This window comes from Monodon monoceros, unplaced genomic scaffold (assembly GCF_005190385.1).
Source record: "Monodon monoceros isolate NGI ecotype Baffin Bay Population unplaced genomic scaffold, NGI_Narwhal_1 Super_Scaffold_1, whole genome shotgun sequence".
Taxonomy (NCBI): domain Eukaryota; kingdom Metazoa; phylum Chordata; class Mammalia; order Artiodactyla; family Monodontidae; genus Monodon; species Monodon monoceros.
The window spans coordinates 74420665-74444576 of record NW_021703765.1 but is presented as its reverse complement, the minus strand read 5'-3'; the positions used below and the strand labels follow the sequence as shown (position 1 = coordinate 74444576).

The 23912-nt window shown below is 38.7% G+C and overlaps 1 protein-coding gene and 2 non-coding genes across 5 annotated transcripts in view; 1 reads left to right on the top strand and 2 right to left on the bottom strand.

Annotated features, from left to right (window-relative positions):
- The window catches only part of MED13L (mediator complex subunit 13L), a 289482-nt gene that overhangs the window by 232926 nt on the left and 32644 nt on the right, over nt 1-23912 (top strand). For 2 of the 3 annotated variants that reach the window (XM_029218820.1, XM_029218811.1), the window contains 9 exons: nt 3066-3231; nt 5151-5255; nt 9360-10091; nt 11120-11345; nt 12332-12434; nt 12727-12851; nt 15640-15739; nt 20162-20382; nt 20676-20881. In XM_029218820.1, the coding sequence (XP_029074653.1) occupies nt 3066-3231; nt 5151-5255; nt 9360-10091; nt 11120-11345; nt 12332-12434; nt 12727-12851; nt 15640-15739; nt 20162-20382; nt 20676-20881 (1984 nt within the window). The remainder of the gene's footprint in view (nt 1-3065; nt 3232-5150; nt 5256-9359; nt 10092-11119; nt 11346-12331; nt 12435-12726; nt 12852-15639; nt 15740-20161; nt 20383-20675; nt 20882-23912) is intronic. The other variant, XM_029218827.1, reaches the window with a different exon arrangement.
- On the bottom strand, nt 5514-5586 carry TRNAG-CCC. Its single transcript has one exon. It is a non-coding gene; the product is annotated as a tRNA-Gly (tRNA).
- On the bottom strand, nt 21519-21626 carry LOC114902348. Its single transcript, XR_003795485.1, has one exon. It is a non-coding gene; the product is annotated as a U6 spliceosomal RNA (small nuclear RNA).

The window sequence follows — 23912 nt, the reverse complement described above, 5'->3', positions numbered from 1 at the left end:
GGGCTTTTTTGGGGGGTGGGGAGGGGGGAGGGTTTGGCCGTGCCACATGGCTTGCGGAATCTTAGTTCCTCTAACAGGGATCGAACCCCTGCCCCTTGGAGTGGAAGCGGGAGTCCTAGCCACTGGACCACCAGGGACGTCCCTAGCCTTTGTTTTTAAGAGCCTTGTAGTTACTAAGATGGTGAAAAAATGTACTATGTCCGTCTCTAATATGGTAGAGCAGAGAATTTGGATGATCTCTTATGAAAGGATTTGCTGTTGATCAGTTTTTATTAAAACTACTTTAAACTGGGGCTTCCCTGGTGGCTCAGTGGTTGAGAGTCCGCCTGCCGATGCAGGGGACACGAGTTTGTGCCCCGGTCCGGGAAGATCCCACATGCCGCGGAGCGGCTGGGCCCGTGAGCCATGGCCCCTGAGCCTGTGCATCCAGAGCCTGTGCTCCTCAACGGGAGAGGCCACAACAGTGAGAGGCCCACGTACCGCAAAAAAAAAAACTACTTTAAACTGAAAAAGCATAAAAATACTTGTATAGTTTTTTATAATAATATCATAGAGAAGATATCTTTTAAAGAGTCTAGAATTATCAGTATTTTGAAAAATGTTAATCATATTTCATATCAAAGCTTGGATTTGGATTTTTAACAGTTATACTACATAAGTTGGCATCAGTTTTTGTTTATGTTTGTTTTTGTTTTGCCTGGTACTTAGTGAAATTTGTGTTCACCTTAAAACTGAAGGCCTGCTGTATGCATGATGCCTTGACCTTTGATCAGTTCAGAACTCTAAATCCATAATTCAAAAAAAAGAAGTTTGGGGACTTCCTTGGTGGTCCAGTGGTTAGGACTCTGTGCTTCCACTTCAGGGGGCACGGGTTCGATCACTGGTCTGGGAACTAAGATCCCACATGCCGTGTGGGGCAAAAAAAAAAGAGAGAGAGAGTAAATCTAAAAAAAAAAGTTGTTTTGTTATGGTGGGTTTCAAGTGTGTACCTTGTAACTATAGATATTCAGATTTCTTCCCTTCTAACTCTGTGTGTGTCATTGTGCTAGGCCCTGGGTAAATAAATCTCTTGATGCCTCCTCATTCCCAAAAACAAACAAAACTAAAAGTGACTGATATATTTGTAATAAAATTAATTTGTCCAAGTTTATACATCATAATAATGTTGAATTACAGCTTAGGACTCCTAATATTCCATCAGCAAGAGTCCTGCTCAGCCTTGTCATTCTGCACTTGACTGATGTTGAGCATTGCCGTGCTTTCCTAGACATAGGACAAAGTGGGTTACTTTGCCCCTTAAAATGGCCAAGAGTCTCCTAGATTAGCATGGATTCTTGGAGGGCCAAACAGTTCTGCCTCGTGTGGATAGGTACATCAGCTTGTGTTTTCTGTTTATGGAGATAATTGTGAGAAGAAACATTCAATATGCATTTAATAGCATGGAGTACAGTTCTCATTTAATTCCATATAAGGTCTGACTCACGTTTTAGTTAAATCATTAAAAGCTACTGAAAAGCATTTACCCAGCTTTAATCAGAAAAGATTTTGTGGCTTGCTTTCCCCGTGCCCTCTCCTGTTTTCGCCATAAATAATTCCCTTATGATACCGTGGATTTACGATCTGTTTGGCTGTATTGTAGGGTGTTTGGGGGCAAAGGGCTATGTTATCTACTTCTCTTTGTTTCTTCACTTTGCCTAGTTTTATAATAGGCATTTGAAAATCCACTGTAAAACCAAAATGATTTATTTTGTACCATGAACCAAGTCAGAGAACTTTTAAGATAAAAGGTAGCAATGAAAGATCAAATTTCTTGTCTCCGTTAATTTATCTCATTTGTATTATAACAGTACTCTTCTGGAGAACAAGAAAGTTTCTGTTCCTAAGAATGTAAGCATTGGGGTTTGTTTTTTTCTTTCTTTTTTTAAAAAATAGAGCTGAGGGGCTTCCCTGGTGGTGCAGTGGGAAGATCCCACATGCCGCGGAGCGGCTGGGCCCGTGAGCCATGGCTGCTGAGTCTGTGCGTCTGGAGCCTGTGCTCCGCAATGGGAGAGGCCACAACAGTGAGAGGCCCGGGTACCGCAAAAAAATAGAGCTGAGACTAACCATTCAACTCATATAATGATTGTTTTGCAGTGATACCAAGAATATTAGTTTGTGATATAAGGTTGTTTCTTTCTTTTTCACACGACAGTGGAGGCCTTTCAGAGCGCTTAAAATTGATTATTTCAATCAAGATGTTTTGCATCGTAGTACTATCAAGAGTAAAACCCACAATATGTTTATGAACTCAAATAGATAAAAGTAGTTGAATCAGAATTTAATACTGGAAATTGACTTCAGTATTTGTCTTGTATGAGATGGAAGTAGTAAAATACTTATAACCAATAACTAGTATTATCAGCAATTATAGTAGACATAGTAGAAAATGGATTGTAATACCAAGTACAGTTGGAAAAACTAAGTGGAGTTGTTAGAGAGAAACCAGTGAATTTTTAATCCTCTGATATAAAATGTTGAGTCAACCTCTTTCAGTGTTTTAGTGTTAGGCTTTCATAAGTAGTGTCAGGCACAAGGATGAACAGTTCCACACACAGATTTGAAATTTGACCTTCTTAAGAATTTCTTTCTCTTACCCAGGGCACTGCGTGCAGATGTTACACAGCCATTTAGCTACATGAGCATAAAGCTCCCTCTACTGTTTTGTTCTGCCTTGAGACTTATTTACTGCATTGGGCTTTAAAAATTCAAACAACCCATGCATGTTTATATCTTTAATATTGTCATGTTTGAATCCTCCCATGTAAGTTGTCTCCAATACCTGTGGAGCAGGAATGCCTCTGGATGGATATGCCATTGAGGGTATGTGAGTGTGAGTATTGATGTGATTGAAAGCTATACTGATGCAAATTTACTCATAGCTACAGATACTGTTATTGTCAGGGGCAGCAACAAAGTTACATGATCAGTTTCAACAATTAAATATTTATGTTAAATAAGCCAGCAGTCTGTGCACTAGGAGACCTTTTCAGAAAATTCTGACATTCCAAATTGTCTTTCTTTCCTAGGTGAGAGTGGAGGGACACAGAGTGCTGTCAGTCACCTAGGTTCCCAAGATGGGGGGATGATAACTATGCACAGTCCAAAGAGATCGGGGAAGATTCCTCCAAAACTCCACAATCATATGGTCCATCGAGTCTGGAAGGAATGCATCCTCAACAGAACGCAGTCCAAGTATGTTTTTTGCATTCTGTCTGGATCGTGGTTTAGTAACCATGTCTTTTATTACTACATGAAGAGGATCAATCACATTGTGCTGTTGTGTGACCACACTCTGAGGGGGTCACTGGATTGTTAGTTCATCTTTTTGAACATAATAGGGTAAAATTCAAAACAAAGATGTTAAAATAATTTGACTATCCAGGAAAAATTTGAAGTTCCTGATCATCTCAAGATTGTCATGGTGTTCATCTGACATTTTTTAGCACAGCTGGCTCAGAGATTCACTCTGAGTGTCAGGACAGTAATTGTGGGTTTGGTTTTTCCCTGTATACCTACTAATGAATGTTTCCTGTTTACAAAGGGAAATGACCTTCTTTGCCATGTTTTCTATTATACATTAGCCTCATGCTTTAATTGACAATGCATTTCTGAACTGAACTGATGACAATTAGAGGGGTGTTTAGTAGCTGCTGTGCTTCTGTTTGTTGACTTGGGGAAATTCTTTTCTTCCCCTACTCAACTTCCCTTCCTTGCCCCACCTCCCTCCCGTCCATTCCCTCTGACCTCCCTCCTTCCTTAACATAGTTTTGGAAAAGAAGAGGAATTGATTCTAAGAAGAGATAGCTGGTGATTATTTTAATTGCATGAATGATAATGTCAAACAGTTGTCAGTAAATACTATTTCACTTATCAAGATTTACATAAACATATTCAGCATATTTTCACATCTGTTTTGATATGACTGAGGTGTCCAACTTTTTGATTGATACAGATAAACAAAAGAGTCTTCATTCTCTGGAGCAGAATAAATATGGACATTCTTGTCAGTAATTCCTAAGAATTCATTTAGAAGCCAATTAAGTGTTTCTTCAGTGACTGCTGCTCAAAGCTTTATATACACAATTAAAACCTGTCCTTTGGACCTAGCTTTTAGGAAATTCCTACTATGTATTTGTTTCCCAAATAGTTGGCTCTAGAATAGGCTACTAAAGAAGATTTAGTAGAAAAAAATCTAAAATAATTGCAGTGGGAAATCATATGTCAAGTTCTAGAATTTAAAAGGTATCTCTATTCACTTTAAAATGATCTTTTCCTTTAGAATTATTGGTACAGATATTTTCACTTATGTCTGCAATGCCTAGACAATTTCCATGTTAACATTTTCTTTTTCTTTTCCTTTTATTTACCATCTTTGATTTTTATCACTACTAACCTTTCCACCAAGTCTAACAAATCAGAGGCCTTCTATCAGCAGCACCGAACAGGGAAGTGAGACACCCAGAAAGGCAGGGCGGGGAGCATGGAGAGCAAGCGAAGTCCTTGCAGAGCCATCAGTGAAACACTTTGCAGTATCAGCTGTAGCAAAATCAACAATACAGAAATACTGCCGAGTGTTCTTATTTATGCAGTAGTAGACATCTACTTTTTGCTACCAATTATTAGTAACATGCAGGAGATATATTTGATTTTTGTGTTTTAGTTCACATCACTTGTGTGGAGTGCTGCCCTTAAATGCTAGTAAATATAGGTGTTTTAAGAGTGATTTAAAGAGTCTCTCTGAGGGTATATAATTCATGGATGCTGTGAAAAGATAATTTTTTAAAATCTAAAATTTCTGCAGAATTTTGGTGACTTTTTAAAAACCAACAGATAATATTGCCAGGTAGTGTTTTAATTGCTATGTGTACCACCCATGTTAAAATGTATATTAAACTTAAATAAAAATATTTGGAATCCTGACTCTTCTGGTGCATGGCAGTAGTAGTTGCCTTTCCCACCCCAGCAGCCTCCCACCTTGAGTTGCTTTCAATCATCTATCAGCAAGATACCATTACTGTGTAAAATGTATTCATGTCTTTCTAACATTTTCCCCCCAGAGGTATGGATATTATCTCATGTTTACACAAGCCACATTTTTTAACCTTGTTTAGGAGGAGCCAGATGTCAACTCCAACTCTTGAAGAAGAGCCTGCTAACAATCCTGCTACTTGGGATTTTGTGGATCCAACCCAAAGAGTCAGCTGTTCTTGCTCTAGGTAGGTAGGGGCCAAAGCAGAACAGTATGATAGAACATTTCGTTGGTTGTCTCCTGGCCTCTCAGACCACTTCTTCCACACCATTTTGCTTTATTTTGTTTTATTATTTATGTATGTTTAATTTTTTATTGTTTTTAAAATATTTATTTATTTATTTGGCTACGCTAGGTCTTAGTTGCGGCATGTGAGATCTTCGTTGTGCCTTGCAGGGTCTTTAGTTGAGGCATGTGAACTCTTAGTTGCGGAATGTGAGATTAGTTCCCTGGCCAGGGATCGAACCTGGGCCCCCTGCATTGGGAGCGCGGAATCCTAACCACTGGACCACCAAGGAGGTCCCCGCTTTGGTTTGTTTTTAAATCTTCTGCTTCCAGTGGTGGAAAAAAGCTTGGTGTTTTTCTTCTATGCACGTGCTACAGTTTTATTGTCGGGACTCAGAATGAGCCTTTTTAGACAACTGGCCCTGTTACCAAATTGCTCCCACAGATTTCTTCAGGATAACTTCTTCAGAACTGAAAGCATCAGTTTGACAAGACAATCTCTTGCCATTTAACTGAGTTTATTTAATTACTCTTAATTATAAAGTTGAGATAAATATCAAGCAGGTTGGCTTGAATTAATAGAATTTGGATGAAATAGACCTTTCATAGAAAATTTTTGTTGTTGGTGCTCGTGTTTTTTGGTGACTGAAGTAGGTATGTGGTGATAACACCTGCTGAAAGCTAAAATTGTTGCTCATTCATTTAGATATTTGAATAGAAACCCAAATTATTTTCTGTAGAAAATTTTTGCACTCATGTATGTTCCCTTGACTTATCACTCCTTGTGGTAATAGAGAATCTTATTGTCACAGATTTTCATGGGGGTTCTTAAATTTCTTAAGTGTATATCAGCCTTACCCACCTCCCCCACCAGCTCAGCTCACTGTAGGAGCATGTGGTGATGATTATTCACTTAGTGAGCAACTTAGAGTATCTTTGCTTCCATTTGATACTGCTCAGTACTTAGGTCAGTTGAGATAAGTGTACTTGGAAGATGGCCATTCATTTCTCTAGTTTAGATCACGGGGTTCTTAATGTGGCATATATGAATAGGCTTTGGGCTAGGGAGGTGGTATGATGCCCGAGAATCTCTGCAAACACACATACACACGTGTGCACATGTGTGTTTGTACACTTAGGCAGCAGTTTTGACAGCTTCTTCCTGTTCCCCCTTCCCTATAAATTGATTCTCTTTTATCAAGCTCTGCCTTGGTAGTCAGCTTTTTGTTGAGATGCTGTAAGTACCTAATGAAACTCTTTGATTGATTTTTCAAGGAGGATGTTTTCAATGATATTATTTGCTCATTAAGGGTCCTCTTTCTGAGCATGTGAGAATCTCTCTAGTCTCAGGATAGGTGTGGTATACCAGCTGAATACCTGGTTTACTTTCATCTCTAGGCCATTGTAAATTGTGTGACAAAAAGTGTTTTCCTATTAACAGTGGCTTCTAAACAGCTTACAGCCAAGTTATGGTCCACCTTTAGAAAGTACATAGGATAAAAAGTTTAGTGTATTTAACTTCACTTGTGCCTGCATCTTATCTTTCCTGCTCTTTTCCTTAATCTATATTTTTTTCACTTTTTAAAAATAACTTTTTTACTGATTTCTATCACATTTTTATTTACTACCTTGCATTATTTTTACCTGAAGTGTAAATAAACAAATAACACTTTTTCTTTTGTCCTCCGGAGTTATTGCTCTATTTCCTCACCAAATTCTTATACCCTTCAGGTCTTATTTGTAGACATGCATTTGCATTCTATTGCATTGACTTCTAAATGTTTGTCTCTAGACCTGACTTCTTACATGTACTCTAGTCTTGTATTTTGGGGAGTGCTTTTAAGATAAACCCTTACTATCGATATACCTGTTTCCTCACAAACCAGGTACCCGATTGCAGTCATTTTTGTCACAGTTTTCCCCTTCTCAGCCTAGAAACTTTATCATTTATTTATTTTTCTTAATTTTCTAGATCAATTTTATCATTGCATTTCACAATGATTTCCTTTGAAATGTCTGTTATAGTCATTCTACTTTCCTTATTCTTTTAGTCACCATGTGTTTCTGCACTCTTTGGCCCTGCCTCTGATTTCCCTCCCGTTAAGGCCAAACCACTCATATAGTTAGCCTTCTGAGCCCGATCTTCCTGCTGCCTGCCTCAGTGAGGTCCCTTACCTGTTCACAGATTTGCAATGATGGCCTGTTACTTACTGGTGTATCCCTTATTCTAACCATTCCACAATGTAGTTGAGTTGTTAAATGCAGTTGAAAAAAATGACTTTATAAGATTATCCACTTTGCAAAAAGTCCTTACTTTGAAGAGGCTACTATAAAATATCTATCAAAGGACTGGTGTGGTTAAATGCTCTCTGAGAAAATCCAAATCAAAAAGTTTTATGTGAAAGACTTTTAGAGCTTAGGTCTTAAAGTAAGCACCCTTAGAAGATATTGAGATAATTGAGATATTTTCAGATGAGACATTTCGTCTCTTACTGTGGTACTTTGCCCTGGAGATTTAAAGTCCAATTTTTGCCTTATTGACAATAGCCTTATGCATAGACAACCTTCTTCAAAGTCAGGATTTTTTTTTTTTTTAAAGTGTAGCAAAGACTTTGGCAAGAGTGTTTTCAGATTATCTACTGCAAGATTACCGAACCCGTTATGGAATGGTCCTCTCCTCACGCTATTTAACGGCCTTATGGGGCAGGGTGGCCATCCTGCTGTCCCACTAAACCATCCCATTATGCCACACAAATCCGTTTTACTTCCCACTAGGGCATTGTTTAGTGCAATGCAACAGTAATTTAATGCCACCCTAGTGGCCTCAGAGGGTTACTGATACACTGGCAGGAGAGCTTACATTTTTTCTGGGAGTGATTTATATATTGGGAGGAACTGGCTGACCTGCTATATAACTTTTTTGCACAGATTAAACCTTAGGATCATCTAGTGGGCCCTTACTGAGCATTTCTCACACCCATGCTTGCCAAGAAGTGTGTTAGGATGTGAGCAGACTTGCTATTCCTGCTTAGATAGTACAGATGCATTTGTATGTGTGTGTTGTTTTAATATTCACTCACAACCTTCTGCTTCTGTCTCATTTTAACATGTTTCTGTAAGATCCAAAGTTGTCTTTTATCCCTTCTTTCTTGGATAATAGTAGCATATAAGGTTCCTAGTATATTTATCCTATTAAATATTCTTATTTATTTATTTTATTTATTTATTTTTGCCTACTTTGGGTCTTCGTTGCTGCACGCAAGCTTTCTCTAGTTGTGGCGAGTGGGGGCTACTCTTCCTTGTGGTGCGCGGACTTCCCATTGCGGTGGCTTCTCTTGTTGCGGAGCACAGGCTCTAGGGCGCGTGGGCTTCAGTAGTTGTGGTGCACAGGCTTAGTTGCTCCTTGGCATGTGGGATCTTCCCGGACCAGAGATCGAACCGGTGTCTCCTGCACTGGCAGGCGGATTCTCAACCACTGCACCACGAGGGAAGTCCCCCTATTAAATATTCTTAAAACTGACCCTTAGTTTCACACTTTGGGGGAGAGTTGCATAGTTATCTTATTCCTGATTTACAACACTATAAGCTTTTATAAACCATTCTTTTTTTTTTTTGATTAGCCATTCTATATTGGAGTTGGTAGAGTGTTGTAAAATAGAAATTGGAAGCTTTTTTTTTGTTCTTTTCTTGACAGATGATCTCATTACTGTTAGTTTTAAAATGCAATATGAATAGATTGTCTGAGGCCCTCACCAAATTTGAAAGATTTGGGGATTTTCAAATTAGTATTTTTGTGGAGGTTAGCAACATATTAATTAATGTTTCTTAAGTTCATCTCTTATCTACTTAACTTGTATGTAACTGGTTCATTGTTTTCTGTCAGGGTGTGTTCCAGTTTTTAGTCCTTATCAATATATTTAACACCCAGCGTCCATTTAGATGTATTATTGCATATAACGTGTGCTTTAAAAGACATAACCTTGTTAGAGGCATCTCTTTTGTAATTAGAATGATGCAGTTATTTTCATCTGTGTATTTACTGACTTCAATTTAATTCTCATTTCAGGCATAAACTTTTAAAACGTTGTGCAGTAGGACCCAGTCGACCTCCCACAATATCACAACCAGGGTTCAGTGCAGGACCATCATCATCTTCATCTTTACCACCTCCTGCTTCTTCTAAGCACAAAACAACAGAAAGACAGGAAAAGGGAGACAAGTTGCAAAAGAGACCCTTGATACCATTTCACCATAGGCCCTCTGTGGCCGAAGAGTTATGCATGGAACAAGATCCACCAGGACAGAAGCTAGGCTTGGCAGGGATAGACTCCTCCTTAGAGGTGGCTAGCAGTAGGAAGTATGATAAGCAAATGGCCGTGCCTTCCAGAAATACAAGCAAGCAAATGAATCTGAATCCTATGGATTCACCTCATTCCCCTATTTCCCCTCTGCCGCCAACACTCAGCCCTCAGCCACGAGGTCAGGAAACGGAGAATTTGGACCCACCATCTGTCCCTGTGAATCCGGCCCTCTATGGAAATGGGCTAGAACTCCAGCAGTTGTCTACTCTGGATGACAGAACTGTCCTCGTAGGCCAAAGACTGCCTCTGATGGCAGAGGTCAGTGAGACCGCCTTATATTGTGGGATTAGGCCCTCGAACCCAGAGTCATCAGATAAGTGGTGGCATAGTTATCATCTCCCATCCATTGATGATGCTGAGTTCCGGCCTCCAGAGCTCCAGGGTGAGAGATGTGATGCCAAAATGGAGGTAAACTCAGAGAGCACTGCATTGCAAAGGTAAGGTGACTCTCCACCCCATCCACATGATCACCCATCAGAAGCCCAAGGCCGTAGGTTCCCAAGAATCAGGGCCTTCAGATCCAAAATTGAAGAGGCCTTTCTTCACCATTCTAGACTCTGCATTTGGAAAATGTTTAAAAGTCAAATGCTTTATCCATCGTGAGGTTTACCACACATGTCATTATTTCAGTGCTGGCATAAAAAGGTTTCATCATAGGATTAGCTATACTAGTATCGCTTTATTTTTGGCCTGCTGTTTGTTAATCAAAGAATATAGCTTTATGGGACCTTCCATATTGTGGTCAGTGCCCTCTTTGTATGTTCACACTTTTAAGGGAGGCTTTGCATGCATTCAGGTATGTATCACGCATCTAGTAATAATACTTCAGAGTGCTTTTGAGCTACCCATTATTCTAAACAGTTTACACAGATTATCTCATTTAATTTTCACCACAGCTGTATTGCTACCTTAATTTCATAGCTGAGAAAGAAACTAGGGTCATGCAGTTAGTAAATGACACAGGTGGAGTTTGAACCTGGACAGTCTTGTCAGAGCCCACCTATGCTCTTAAGTGGAATCCGTAGAATCAGAGACAAAAGTATATGTTCTTGATAAAAGCTACTGAGATTTACTTAATTGTGAATACAATCTCTAAAATACACTTGTAGGTGAATATTTAGGTGTTTTTTGTTTTTGTTTTTTTTTGCGGTACGCGGGCCTCTCATTGTTGTGGCCTCTCCCGTTGCGGAGCACAGGCTCTGGATGCACAGGCTCAGCGGCCATGGCTCATGGGCCCATCCTCTCCGCGGCATGTGGGATCTTCCCGGACCGGGGCACGAACCTGTGTCCCCTGCATCGGCAGGCAGACTCTCAACCACTGCACCACCAGAGAAGCCCTTTAGGTGTTTTTTTTTTAAGTTTAGTTTAAGCTTTACAAATGCTTTAAATCATTAAATGTTGCTTAAAAAAAAAATCTAATCCCTTTATGTTTCTTGCTTAAATTGTCATTTGTTTTCTCTTTCAGACTCTTAGCACAACCTAACAAACGGTTTAAAATCTGGCAAGACAAGCAGCCCCAGATGCAGCCACTCCACTTCCTTGACCCATTGCCTCTATCACAACAACCTGGAGACAGTTTGGGAGAAGTCAATGACCCGTACACCTTTGAGGATGGTGACATAAAATACATCTTCACAGCGAACAAAAAATGCAAACAAGGGACAGAGAAAGATTCCCTGAAAAAGAATAAGGTACCATTTAACAGAGAGAGAGTCCAGCCTGGTGTGGGTTTCAGTCTATGTCAGTACAGCACATGTGGGAAGACTTTGGAGGCAGAATGTTTGAGATAGTCTTGCCTGATTGCTCTGTCCCCATGTTCATGCTCTTGGTACTATTGTATCGAACAGCGTATTGTTCCTTTTTATGTCATGGCTCACCTTTGTTCAAAAGTCAGCCGAACATAAATGAAGCCTCACATTTTCCAGGCTATAGCTTGTACAGTGCATGTTTCCTCTCATATGCTAATTCTTGTTGGCCTATGCTCCCTGCTTATTTCTTTTTAATTATTATTCCAAAATACCCAAAATGTAAGAAAAAATCTTGGTAACAACATCTCCTGTTTATTGAGCGCTCACTGTGTTTACTGTGCTAAGCGCTTTACCTCTATGTCTCTCTGAATTAATACCAGCACCACTCCAAGACTGTGTCAGTATAATTGTACTGGTTTCATTGTCATAAAAACGAGTACTGTGGGTGTCTGCTGTCTTTAGCCTTAAGTTTTAAAACATTCTGAAATACTGGGCCATTTAAAGAGGTATTCTTAAGAATAGAGGAAGTAAGACAAAAGGGACCAGTATAGTTCAGGAGAATACTTCTTAGAGTCCTTAACAGAGATCCATCTAGATCCAAAAAGCTTGAAGCATAATTCAGCAACCAAACTACTATATTAAAGGCAGCTTTTACCACCATGGCAGGCCTGTAAGCACATGCCACCAGTACCATGAGGCATAAAACCCTGACTGACCCAGATTGAGGGGAAAGCGTGGGAGTTTTTGGTTCGGTTTAAATTCAGGGAAAAGGACATATCTTTTATTTCCTTTGGTTGCATAGACCATGGTTTATCATACTTGTGCTCATAACAAGTTCCATTCTACCCTCTAATTCTTTGTGTTCTCCCTCATATTCCACACTTTGGGTTGGTGTTCATGTGTTTTGTTTGGCTGAATTTATTATACAGTCAGAGGATGGATTTGGTACCAAGGATGTCACTACACCAGGTCATTCCACGCCGGTGCCTGAAGGGAAAAATGCCATGTCCCTTTTCAGTTCTACTAAAACAGGTGTGTACAATGATTATTTGCCTCACTTGGATTGTTGCTAAAATAAATGCGAGGGAGATGCTTCTCTATTTAAAATTATATCCTTATTGTAATAGCAATAATTTGATCTCATCTTTAATCTATTTTTCAGTTCCTTTCAAAACTGATAAACGTATTTGGCAGTAATTGTCGCTAAATTTAACCGAAAACATAGGGAAACAGTCGGCAGGCAGGGCTTGCTCATTGTCCTCTCCTCGCTCCTTCTCCCTTGATGAAGTTGCTCATTCTGTGCCTTTTGCCTCCTTTCCCACAGATGTTCGGCAGGATAGTGCTGCTGGCAGGGCTGGCTCCAGTAGCCTCACACAGGTGACAGATCTGGCGCCTTCCCTTCATGACTTAGACAACATCTTTGACAATTCTGATGACGACGAACTTGGGGTGAGTCTGCTGTGGCTACACAAACAAAAATTCACTTAAGTGCATGGACTTATATCAGTGTTTCAGTATCTCTTTATAGTTTGGTCTCCTGGATTGGGGGCTCGTATTTCAGGTTCTGAATGTTCTTCAAAAACGTTTGTATACCTTGAAAGGATTCTAAAAGTTATTAGTGTAGTCTGTAATACCCCTTGGGTTTTGTTTGTTGATGGCTTTTTTTCCATTAGTGTTATTCCTGTTGTAAATATTAAAATCTTAGACATTTAAAAAAAAATTCTTCTCAATATCATGAGACTAACAGGAATGTATTATGTAGTCCCTTTAGCTCAGATTTTAAAAATAATGCCCATATAACTTTTTATTCATCTAATAAGTCATAGGTTAGTCAACATTTTGAGAGAGATTACAAGTATGATCTATATACTTTTTAGGATTATAGCATCGTAAGTTGGGAAATAGAATTTATACACATAGATGTTAAATAATACAAGGCGTCATATGATGCAAGTGACAGATAAGAATTTATAATTCTCTGGAGAGTAACTCAGCTAAGTCAGGAAATTTGTGTCCTCGTCCTCCTAACCAACCCTGTACCTTTGTGCAAATAAAAGTGCCTGTTATCTCTGGGGGACCTAGAGATGAGTAAGATAGGCCCCTCTTCAAGGAGGTCAGTTTATTAGTTTATTTTTCTTTCATTTATATGTTTACTTTCCTATCCATCCAGTTTACATGTATTCGTTAATCATTTATTGATCAGTTCCTTTGTGGCAGGTACTCTAGGTTTACAGATACAATTAAATTACCACTCTTATACTTGAGATACTCACAGACTTCAGGAGAAATAGCATATAAATAAAGTTAAAAATATACTGAGTCCTGTGAGGGCAGTAACTGACCTAAATCTAAAGATGCTACATGTTCAAGTGCAACATGACAGGCAAGCAGTGTCTAAGTAAAGGCTTGAAGGTTAAGTAGGAATCAGATTTCTATAGCCCCTTCTCACTTTAAAATAAAATGTATCCGATTAACAGATATTGTACACCATGACTATTCTAAGTACTTAGAAGATGAGGAGATAATAATGACCTCAAAGAACAAAATTGACTTGAAATGTGGAATGACTAGGTTAGGGGGAGGCAGGGGAGGAATGTTACTTTGAGCCTGGAAGGAGCCTTGGTTAAGCTACAAGAATGAACTAGCTGGGCTTTGGGGGACAGTGTGCACATGGATCTGTTTTCTGAATGGAGGGTAAAGATTGGTGGGGCTGGGAAGGTTTGTGGCCACTCCTAAGGCTTTAGACTTCAATCTGTGCTGGTAATGTGCCCTTCTGGAGGCTGCTGAGTGTGGAACTGACCTGGTAGAAGTGAGTGTCGTTTTCCATCAGTCCGATACACAGAAAGCAGGAGTACTATTTGGTAACTTGTTGGATTGAAACATGAGGACTGAAAATCGGGCAGTGGCTGCAGGAAGGGAAAGGACATGGCAATGTGAAAAACTTCAGTAGAAGAAATGACATGTTTCCTTATTCTGTGACCCAGGCATTGGAGATCCTTTTTGAACTTGACTGTCTCCATTAAGCCATGCATTATCTAGGATTGGTTTTAACGAGGGCTAGTTCAGATGCTTTGGTGTGGGGACGGTGGGAAGAAAGTATGAAAAGTTAAAGGAATCAAAGGGAAGTAGGAAGGGAGATGTAAGAAAAGAAAAGAAACAAACCGTAGAGTAGCCTGGTTTCTGTTCACAGCCACCATCCCTAGTGATTGCTGTGCTCTGAGCCATTGTCCTTACTCTCTGTATAAATTATGAATTACTATTGGACTAAATGAATAAATGTTTACTCTGTTGTTTGAATGTATTGTTAGTAATGTTAATATGCAAAGGAGATTGGACATTGTTTATCTAATTTTCATTTCTCTGAAATGATTGTTTCTACTTTGAGTTCTAGCCTGACATTTAATCAAGGGAACAGTTTACCTTAGAGTCATTTTACTAATTCAACTTATTAGTAACTGGAATTGAGAGACTGTTCTCCAAGTTTTCATCTCATAGGTTTTAAAGTTAGTTTTATATGTTTCAACTCTATGATATTGAATAAGTGTACATAAATAAAAGACCTTCTATTTGTGAGAATCTTTTTGCTTTATTTTATCTTGCCATCAGTTCATTTGAGTTCTTAAAGATAATCTTGCTCACTAAAGGACTTAATTTGTTTTGAATAACAAATCAGAGAAAAACCTTCTCTGTGCATTTCAATAATTTTGTGAGATAAGGTTATTTTTCATGAAGATGAACAGTAACTGTAGAAATAGGAATAGGAGATATGTATTTTTTTGTGGTGAAAAATAAAAGAATAATAGTTTGGGAGGGCTTGAGGTCCTCCCTTTTAGCTGCCTGCTTCCAAACAGAAGGAAAACCAGACTGATAACCAGTCACTACTTGGAGGCACCACCCTAATGTGATTATTGTGTCCCTGAAACTGCGTCTCTAATGACCTGGGTGGGAAGATTTGCTGAAGGTCTGCAAGCTCTGCTTTGATGGCACAGTCTGCTCTCACCATATCCATGACAAGAAGACTCAGTCAGTCTGTTTCTCGTACTTGACAAGCTTGTAACCATCTCTTCTGTGTCACTGTCAGCTGGTATTTCTAGAAGTTCACCTGATGAATGCTATGTAAGGAAGCATCTTTCCTTTATTTTAAAATATCAATAGGCGTACACTCTAAGGAACAGTGGACTCTCACCCTACTTACATACAAATGTGTTGCTCCGCTTTAATAATAATCTGTTCTTAGGCTGTGTCACCTGCACTACGCTCATCAAAAATGCCTACAGTTGGGACAGAAGACCGACCTCTTGGGAAGGATGGAAGAGCTGCTGTTCCTTACCCACCAAGTAAGAAAAGGAAACTGAGCTTCAGCTCACTGCTTATAATTTACATATTATGTTTTCATACTCAGTGGTGCCTTGTCTGAGATTCCCCTCCTTCCCCTCCCCCCATTTTAACAGAATACTGGCAGTGAATTAAAACTTGTATAAATTGGTGTTCCTAAGGTGGCAGGCAGCTAAGAGACCCATTTAAATTTGAATTCCTTTTCCTTTTGTTTTCAAATTAACTTCTGTGGTTTAAAATGTGAAAAAACATGTTTTAGGTTTATTTTTGCAATAGCCCTTTCCTAGTAGGATAAATGCTGCATAGTGGTTTTCAGAGCAATATTCCACTGCAAGAGCTTGTGTAAAATGTTTCAGTTTTCATAAATTTAATTCACACAAGGATAATGAATGTTTTCTATGGTCCTTTTTCCAACAGATACTGAAGTTTTTGTGTTTCCTTAAGAGATCAACTAGTTTTATTATGTATGTGGACAAAAAGAGAAACTTGCTTTTCTGTACTTATTCTTTACCCTAAGAAACATTCTACAAGAGAAAAGAAAGTCAGGATAGCTTATATGGATACTCTGAAGCTGAAACAATTCCATTGCAAATCATTCTTTAATATCTTCTCATTAATTCAGCTGGTAATGAGGACAAATTGAGGGGAAAAACCACCATGTCATAGGGATGAGTCAAAAAGTTTTATGAACCTATAAATGTAGTGCTGATTTACTCAAATGTAGAAGTGTGAAGTATACAGAGATTGGATTTTGACAGCTTTAGTGGATCCATAGCTTTTTAAAATATGCAAAGCTTTCTCAAGCATGACATGTATGAAAATGAATGATGATAGCCAGCCAGTTGCTGTAGTTTTTTTTAATTAAACATTTTTCTTTTTTTATTACTCTGCACTGCAGAATTTTACAAACATGAAACTCACAGATTAAAAGAAACATGATTAAAGTAGATTCATCTGGAATAGGGCAGATGAATGAATTTTTCCCTTGTATTTATTAAACCAGTTACTCCTGCTTTTTTTTTGACATTAAGTGATATGTAGCGATGTTAAATGTTAAAATGTCTGCTAATTTGTCCAAGATTATTTACTCACAAACCATCCTGCTAGTGAGTGTCATTACCCAGTAAAGTATATGGTGTACTCTCTCTTCTTTCTCTCATTTTTATTCCAAAAGAAATTGTTTCAAAAAGAAGCTACTCAGAATTTTATGATAAAGTACAGGTTATAAAAATTAATGAATTTAAAATATTGGCATTAGGAAAATACAGATAAGCCAAGGTGAAGAGGATCTTATTAATGTCTCAAAGTATGTGTGTATAAGTGTGTGGGGGGGACACATACATAGTATTTCCTCCCAAGACATGGCAATGAAAATAGCATGGCAAGAAACTATCATCTCTGCAGTAGCTTACTGTACATGGAAATGGAGAGACATATAATATGTAATGTCTAGAATAACACCATCCAACAGAAGTGCAGGTGGCGCAGTGGTTGAGAGTCCGCCTGCCGATGCAGGGGACACGGGTTCGTGCCCTGGTCTTGGAAGATCCCACGTGCCGCGGAGCGGCTGGGCCCGTGAGCCATGGCCGCTGAACCTGCGCGTCCGGAGCCTGTGCTCCACAATGGGAGAGGCCCCAACAGTGAGAGGCCCGTGTACCACAAAAAACAAACAAAAACACTATTTGTGAGGGACTCTGCTAGGTGCTCTGGGCTGGGAAGAATACTGAGAAATTAGTGATGATGCTTTTGTTGGAGGGCTTCTGTCTTGTGCATAAATACTTGATGTTCAGAATAGGAGATGGTTGGTGTCCTTAATGGTGAGCTCCTGCTGAAGGGCAGTGATTCTTGAGAATAGGTGGGTATAAGTAAGTGGAGCATTGTGGGAAAGACATGTCAACTCCAGTCCATCCTGGTAGCTGTTCCCCATACTCACTTTAGTCATTTTATGGGAAGAAAATTGAACAGGCAAGCCATGTATTTCTACTTTGGAGGACCAGAATGTTTCTCTGGGTTTCTATTTTCTTTCTGCCTTACCCACTTTGAGTCCAGTTCCCTGTTTTTCATGTCAAAACTTAGGGTGATTTCTTTTCAGAAATTCATTCCCTGTGACTGAACAGCATTTCCATCTTTTTCTAATCAAACCAAAATTGGGAGGAAGGACTAATTATTGCTGACTCTCATCACTTTATGAGTGTTTAGATGTACCTATAGCAAAGTGTTTACTTCAGTGCATACTTTATCTCATTTAATGTGCAAAAAAAAAATGAGGGAAATATTATTCTCATTTTGTAGATGAGGAAATTGAAGCTAGAGAGGTTAAGAGTCTTCCTGAAGAATATCTGATAATAAGAATGGTGAAGACCACTTTTTAACGTGAATCTCTGACAGGTGGAATCTCATTTCATCCATGCTTTTTGTGTATGTTCTCTTTTACCTTTGACAAAAATTATCAAGGTGGCTGAGGCTTTGAAAACTGAGATACATAACTGTGTTAGGTAACATCAAAGAAGTTGAGTAGCCCTGAATGGAAAATGCCTTTATTACATTTCTTAGGGAAGATTTTAAAAATTTAATAAAATAATTTGAGGACAAAATTTTGTACCACAGCCCAAATACTTAATAAATTAAGGAAAGGCTGTGTTTAAGTTCACTGTCATTTTAACTCAAAGTGAATTTATATAGTTTCATATTTTCCAAATACTTTGTTAATTAAGATTTGTCATGTAATATGAGTTTGAAGATTTTATGAAGCAGACTTGTGGTTTAAAATAGTCCACTTACAAATTAATTTTATATTAAAATTGACCAGTAGCTGCTCTTTGGCTTGGGAAAAGGTATAGGGACTAAAAGTTAAAGATGATGAATGTATTTCAACTTTATATTTTGAATGTACTTCAACTTTATATTAAAGTCTTCAGCCTTGTTTTAAAAAAAATGTGTTGATCTGGTTGGTGCTACATCTGAAGAGCTGTTTTTCAGCCACAGAACTTATCAATTATATAGTCTGTCCAATGGTTCTATGATAGTTTCTGGCTTGGCTTGTATCCCTAATTCTGTGAATTGTTGTATTTTATTAAGGGTAAAATACTGTCACAGCAAGGTGACTTGAAGATCAACTTGGGGGTTGTAGGTTTTCTTCTTTTCTTCTGTCTTTTAAAAATTTTTTTCCTTAGCAGCAGCAGGTACCATTTTGTCTAATGAAATGTCATACAGAATTGTATTGTAGAAAATAAATAGAAGTGCAGCTTCTCTTAATGGAAGTGAAAGTTTAGATCTGAAACCCTGCCTGTTGGCCTTGTTCTCCCCTTGTTGGCCCCTGAGGCCAAGAGCGGGTAAATTATTCAGGATTATATAATTGTTTAACTAGGAAACATGGTAAAAATCGTCTAATGCAGAGGTTCTCACCTTTCCTCTGCTCCATATCATGGAGGCTTTCCCTTCCCCCCATAAACAAAGGAAAGAAAGCAAGCCTAATGAGAATCACACATCTAGTCAAGCCTTCCCTTTTAGATGATGGAACTGAGGCCCTGAGGGAGGAAGTGACCAGACCACAGCAGCGCTGTGCTGGGAGCACGTGGGTTGGGGAACCCAGCCCACTGCAGCTTCTCTATACAGCTCTACCTTAGACTCTAGCTCAGGTCAGAGCATGGTACAGCTATTCTTTATTAATTTCTGATTCAGAGCTGTAAGTCATATTAAGATCTGTTCAGTGATTACTATTTACCTGTTTAAATATTGAAGTTGCTAGAAAGAGCAATGTAATTGGAAATTGGGACACCAGATATGATTCCAAATCACTGATTTGTACTTGTGGCTCCAAATGTGTAAATAAATTTGCTGTACAGGACACCCCCTAGTGGCCAAATTTCACAACCGCAACTTGCATTTCATTGCATACACTCCTACTTAAGAATCAGTCCCTTAATGAGACACTATTAGTGATGATGGTTAACCTAATGTATATAACAATGATTTTTTTTAAAGGTTGAGAATCACTGATCTAAGTATTTCTTAAAAGGTACTTTTTTCCCCAGCTGATTTTCAGTAAATTGTCTTTTGGTTCTAGATAGGATTATTAACCCTGACTATGAAGTTTCATCTCCTTAGATTTTTCAGGGAATCAGTTGTTGGAAGAAAAAATGTATGTTATGTAGACTTTGTTCACATAATTAATGTGAAGCCAAATCATAAAGCATCAAGAGGATAGTGATAAAGTTGCAGCAAAGGATAATTTCCTGCTGATGGCCTTCTTCTTAGATACTTCCATTATTAATAGTCTATTATGTAACTGATATGACCATTCAGTCAGCATTATTTCTGATGCCAACTAGAGGGCCTGGCTATGAACTAGGTTGTTTTCTTTTTTTTAGAAGTCAGGCCTGTTACAAATTTTTTTTTCTTATTTTTTATCTTTATTTTTTTAGCAGTTGCAGACCTGCAAAGGATGTTCCCCACCCCTCCTTCTTTGGAACAGCACCCTGCATTTTCTCCTGTGATGAATTATAAAGATGGAATCAGTTCAGAGACAGTGACAGCGTTAGGCATGATGGAGAGCCCTATGGTCAGTATGGTTTCAACACAGCTTACTGAATTCAAAGTGGAAGTGGAAGACGGGTTAGGAAGTCCCAAGCCAGAGGAAATAAAGGTAATTGCCAATATATTAGTTATACAAAGACAGGGTGGTTTGAAAGCAGATTTTTATACAACTTCTTTAAAATAGTATTGTCTGTATGCCATGTATATATAAGTTCCTAAGAGTTCTCTGAATTAGGTCATGAGGTAATTATAGTGTTTTGATTAAGTTAAAATTTTGGCTTTAGCATTTTTCTGTTGATCAGATAAAAGAGAAGTATTAAATTATAGTGATTTTTTTTGCTATTATGGTGTATCCTAAAGTTGTTTACCAGCATTATCACCAGCCCCACTTTGTTGTCACAGGACTTTTCATATGTGCACAAAGTTCCAACTTTACAACCTTTTGTGGGATCCTCCATGTTTGCTCCACTGAAAATGTTGCCGAGCCAATGCCTGCTACCTCTGAAGATTCCTGATGCCTGTCTGTTTCGGCCTTCGTGGGCAATCCCTCCTAAAATTGAACAACTGCCCATGCCACCTGCAGCCACTTTCATTAGAGATGGCTACAAGTATGTGCTGGGATTGTGTCGAGTTATCTGCTGTATTTAATATGATGTTTTTTAACATCTTTACTGAAGTATAATTGCTTTACAATGGTGTGTTAGTTTCTGCTTTATAACAAAGTGAATCAGCTATACATATACACATATCCCCATATCTCCACCCTGTTGCGTCTCCCTCCCACCCTCCCTATCCCACCCCTCTAGGTGGTCTCAAAGCACCTAGCTGATCTCCCTGTGCTATGCGGCTGCTTCCCACTAGCTATCTGTTTTACATTTGGTAGTGTATATATGTCCATGCCTCTCTGTCACTTCGTCCCAGCTTACCCTTCCCCCTCCCCGTGACCTCAAGTCCATTCTCTATGTCTGTGTCTTTATTCCTGTCCTGCCCCTAGGTTCTTCACAACCTTTTTTTTTTTTTTTAGATTCCATATATATGTGTTAGCATACAGCATTTGTTTTTCGCTTTCTGACTTCCTTCACTCTATGACAGACTCTAGGTCCATCCACCTCACTGCAAATAACTCAATTTCGTTTCTTTTTATGCCTGAGTAATATTCCATTGTATATATGTGCCACATCTTCTTTTTTGTTTGTTTTTTTTGTTTTGTTTTAATAGTTCTATAGTGATCTTCTTTTTAAAAGTATTTATTTATTTATTTATTTATTTTTAACATCTTATCCTTGCGCAGGGGCCATGCTAATCTTCTCTGTATCGTTCCAACTTTAGTATATGTGCTGCCGAAGCGAGCACTGTGCCACATCTTCTTTATCCATTCAGCTGTCGATGGACACTTAGGTTGCTTCCTGATTTTTATCTTAACTAAATATTTACTTTAAATGATGACAGCATTTCATTTGAAACTTTCCTTTATTGGCCGTTTTTGTGCATATTATTTTCTGTTGAAAATATACGTTGAAAATTTTCTAAACTAAATTTAATATACATGGAAAAATTAAGGTTATTTGTATAGAGAGCCATGATGTTCATGGTCATTCAATGTGAAATCAGTGTCTATCACAGAACCAAGCATTAGTTAGAGTGGGTAATATTTTTAGGGTGACGGTGGTAAGTACTTTGTTTTATATAATTTGATGATTTCAAATGTGTTTACTTAAGGCACTTTAAAATGAAGTATTCACATGATAATTTCTCTGTTACTGACACCATGTCATGTAAGAAAGCAGCAACAGAATGGTGCTATGATACGGGGGAAGGAAAAGGAAGTGTTTATTGTAGCTTGGACGTGTTTCATACTGTCGCCAAAAAAGTTCTTACTGCAACAGTGTAGAATCAGTTTTCCCCTTTGAGTGATAATTTCTTAATAAAATAATTTAAATTCCATAAAATAAAAGGCCACAAACTCAAATTTCTATCAGGACCAGGTAAGCAATATGTGGATGAAATGGACTGGGCAAAGCAGAAGACTTGGCACTACTGATGCTTGGCATCATTGAGAGAGGCAGTGGGAGCGAGCAGGGTCAATGATGAACTGTTGAGAATACACCCCTTTTAAAGGGACTTTTTTTTTTTTTTTTTTTTTTTTTTGCTATTCAAATACAGGGAATTGGAGACCTGGAATTAAATGTGTCAATGTATTTCCGTTTTAAAAATGTTGACAGTTGCGAATTCCCTGGTGGTCCAGTGGTTAAGAGTCGGTGCTTTCACTGCCTAGGGCACAGGTTCAATCCCTGGTCGGGAAACTAAGATCCTGCAAGCCATGCGGCAAGGCACACCCTCCCACCCCCCACCCCCCACCCCCGGCAAAAAAAAAAGAAAAAGTGTTGACAGTTAATCCAGAGTTACATTCTAGGAGCTAAGAAAAATTTATGATCTAGGTCCAGTCTGTGGGCTACTTCTTTGTGACCTCATATAAATATCATCTTGATGAAGTCAAGTTTAATTTTATAAACAGGCTTTATGCTTGTGTATATAAAGTCTATATGGGAATGAAAAAGTGTGGCAGAGAAGTGGTTTAAAAGAACCTTAGACTTGGGGAAGTACAGCTATAGGGCTGTACAGTCATAGGGCTCAGATTCCTGCCTTTTTTGTTTAGTCTCTGTATGGCTTTAAATGACCATTTTACTGGGTCTTCCCTTCTTTAAAATGGGGTTATCTTGCCCTACTTCCCACATAAGATCTTTTCTGAGAACTCTGAGTATTTCCACAACCACCAGCAGTGTGAAAGCATGTGTTCAAAAGCACCCTGGATGGGAGGGCCTGGCTAGTTCTCTGCTGCTGTTCTCCAGTTGTGCCCTAGCTTATTTAATCTGAGACTGGTCCAGCACAGCTAGAGCGACTAGCACACCAGGAGTTAGCAGGCCATTTGCAAGTAGTGCAGCAGCTTCCGAACCCATTCCACAGCTTAATCTCTTACACACACAAGCTTCTCAAACAGTGACATGCAACCCATTGCTGTTTGATGGTTTCAATAACAAACAATTTAGATCATTGTTTAGATCTATCAAATCTATCATTTGCCACCCCAAAGATTCTTGGTATTCTAAACTGGCGCTGTTAATAGGACTGTCTCTGATGAAATAAGTGTTTGTATCTGCACCTTCCAGTGCGGCATCCACTACCCTTACGTTGTAGCTGTGCACCATTTGAAATGTGGCTAGTTGAGATCAAGACTGAATTTTTATTTAAGTTGATTTAAATTCATCACATGGGGGTAGTGACTACCTTACTTACTGGACAGGACAGTTCTAGGCTATGGGAAATCCTCCTGCTGTGGTCTCCATCGCCCTGGACCCCCGCTTTATCACAGAGCACACCAGCACTCACTTGATGGCTGTCATACTTGCTATGAGCTAACTTTTCTTCCTCTTTTTCACTGTTGCGTATGCAGCATCTAGCATGGGTTTGGTACTCAATTCATTTTTATTGAATGGGAAAAGTCAGGTTACTGTACAAGATAAACCATTTTTACTGCCTCGGGAGGAATTTAATTATTTAGGTTTTCAGTTAATCGTCATAGTTCCTTTTGTGATCTGAACTGCATAATAATTTGGGGGTTTTGTTGAACAGAAAAATTTG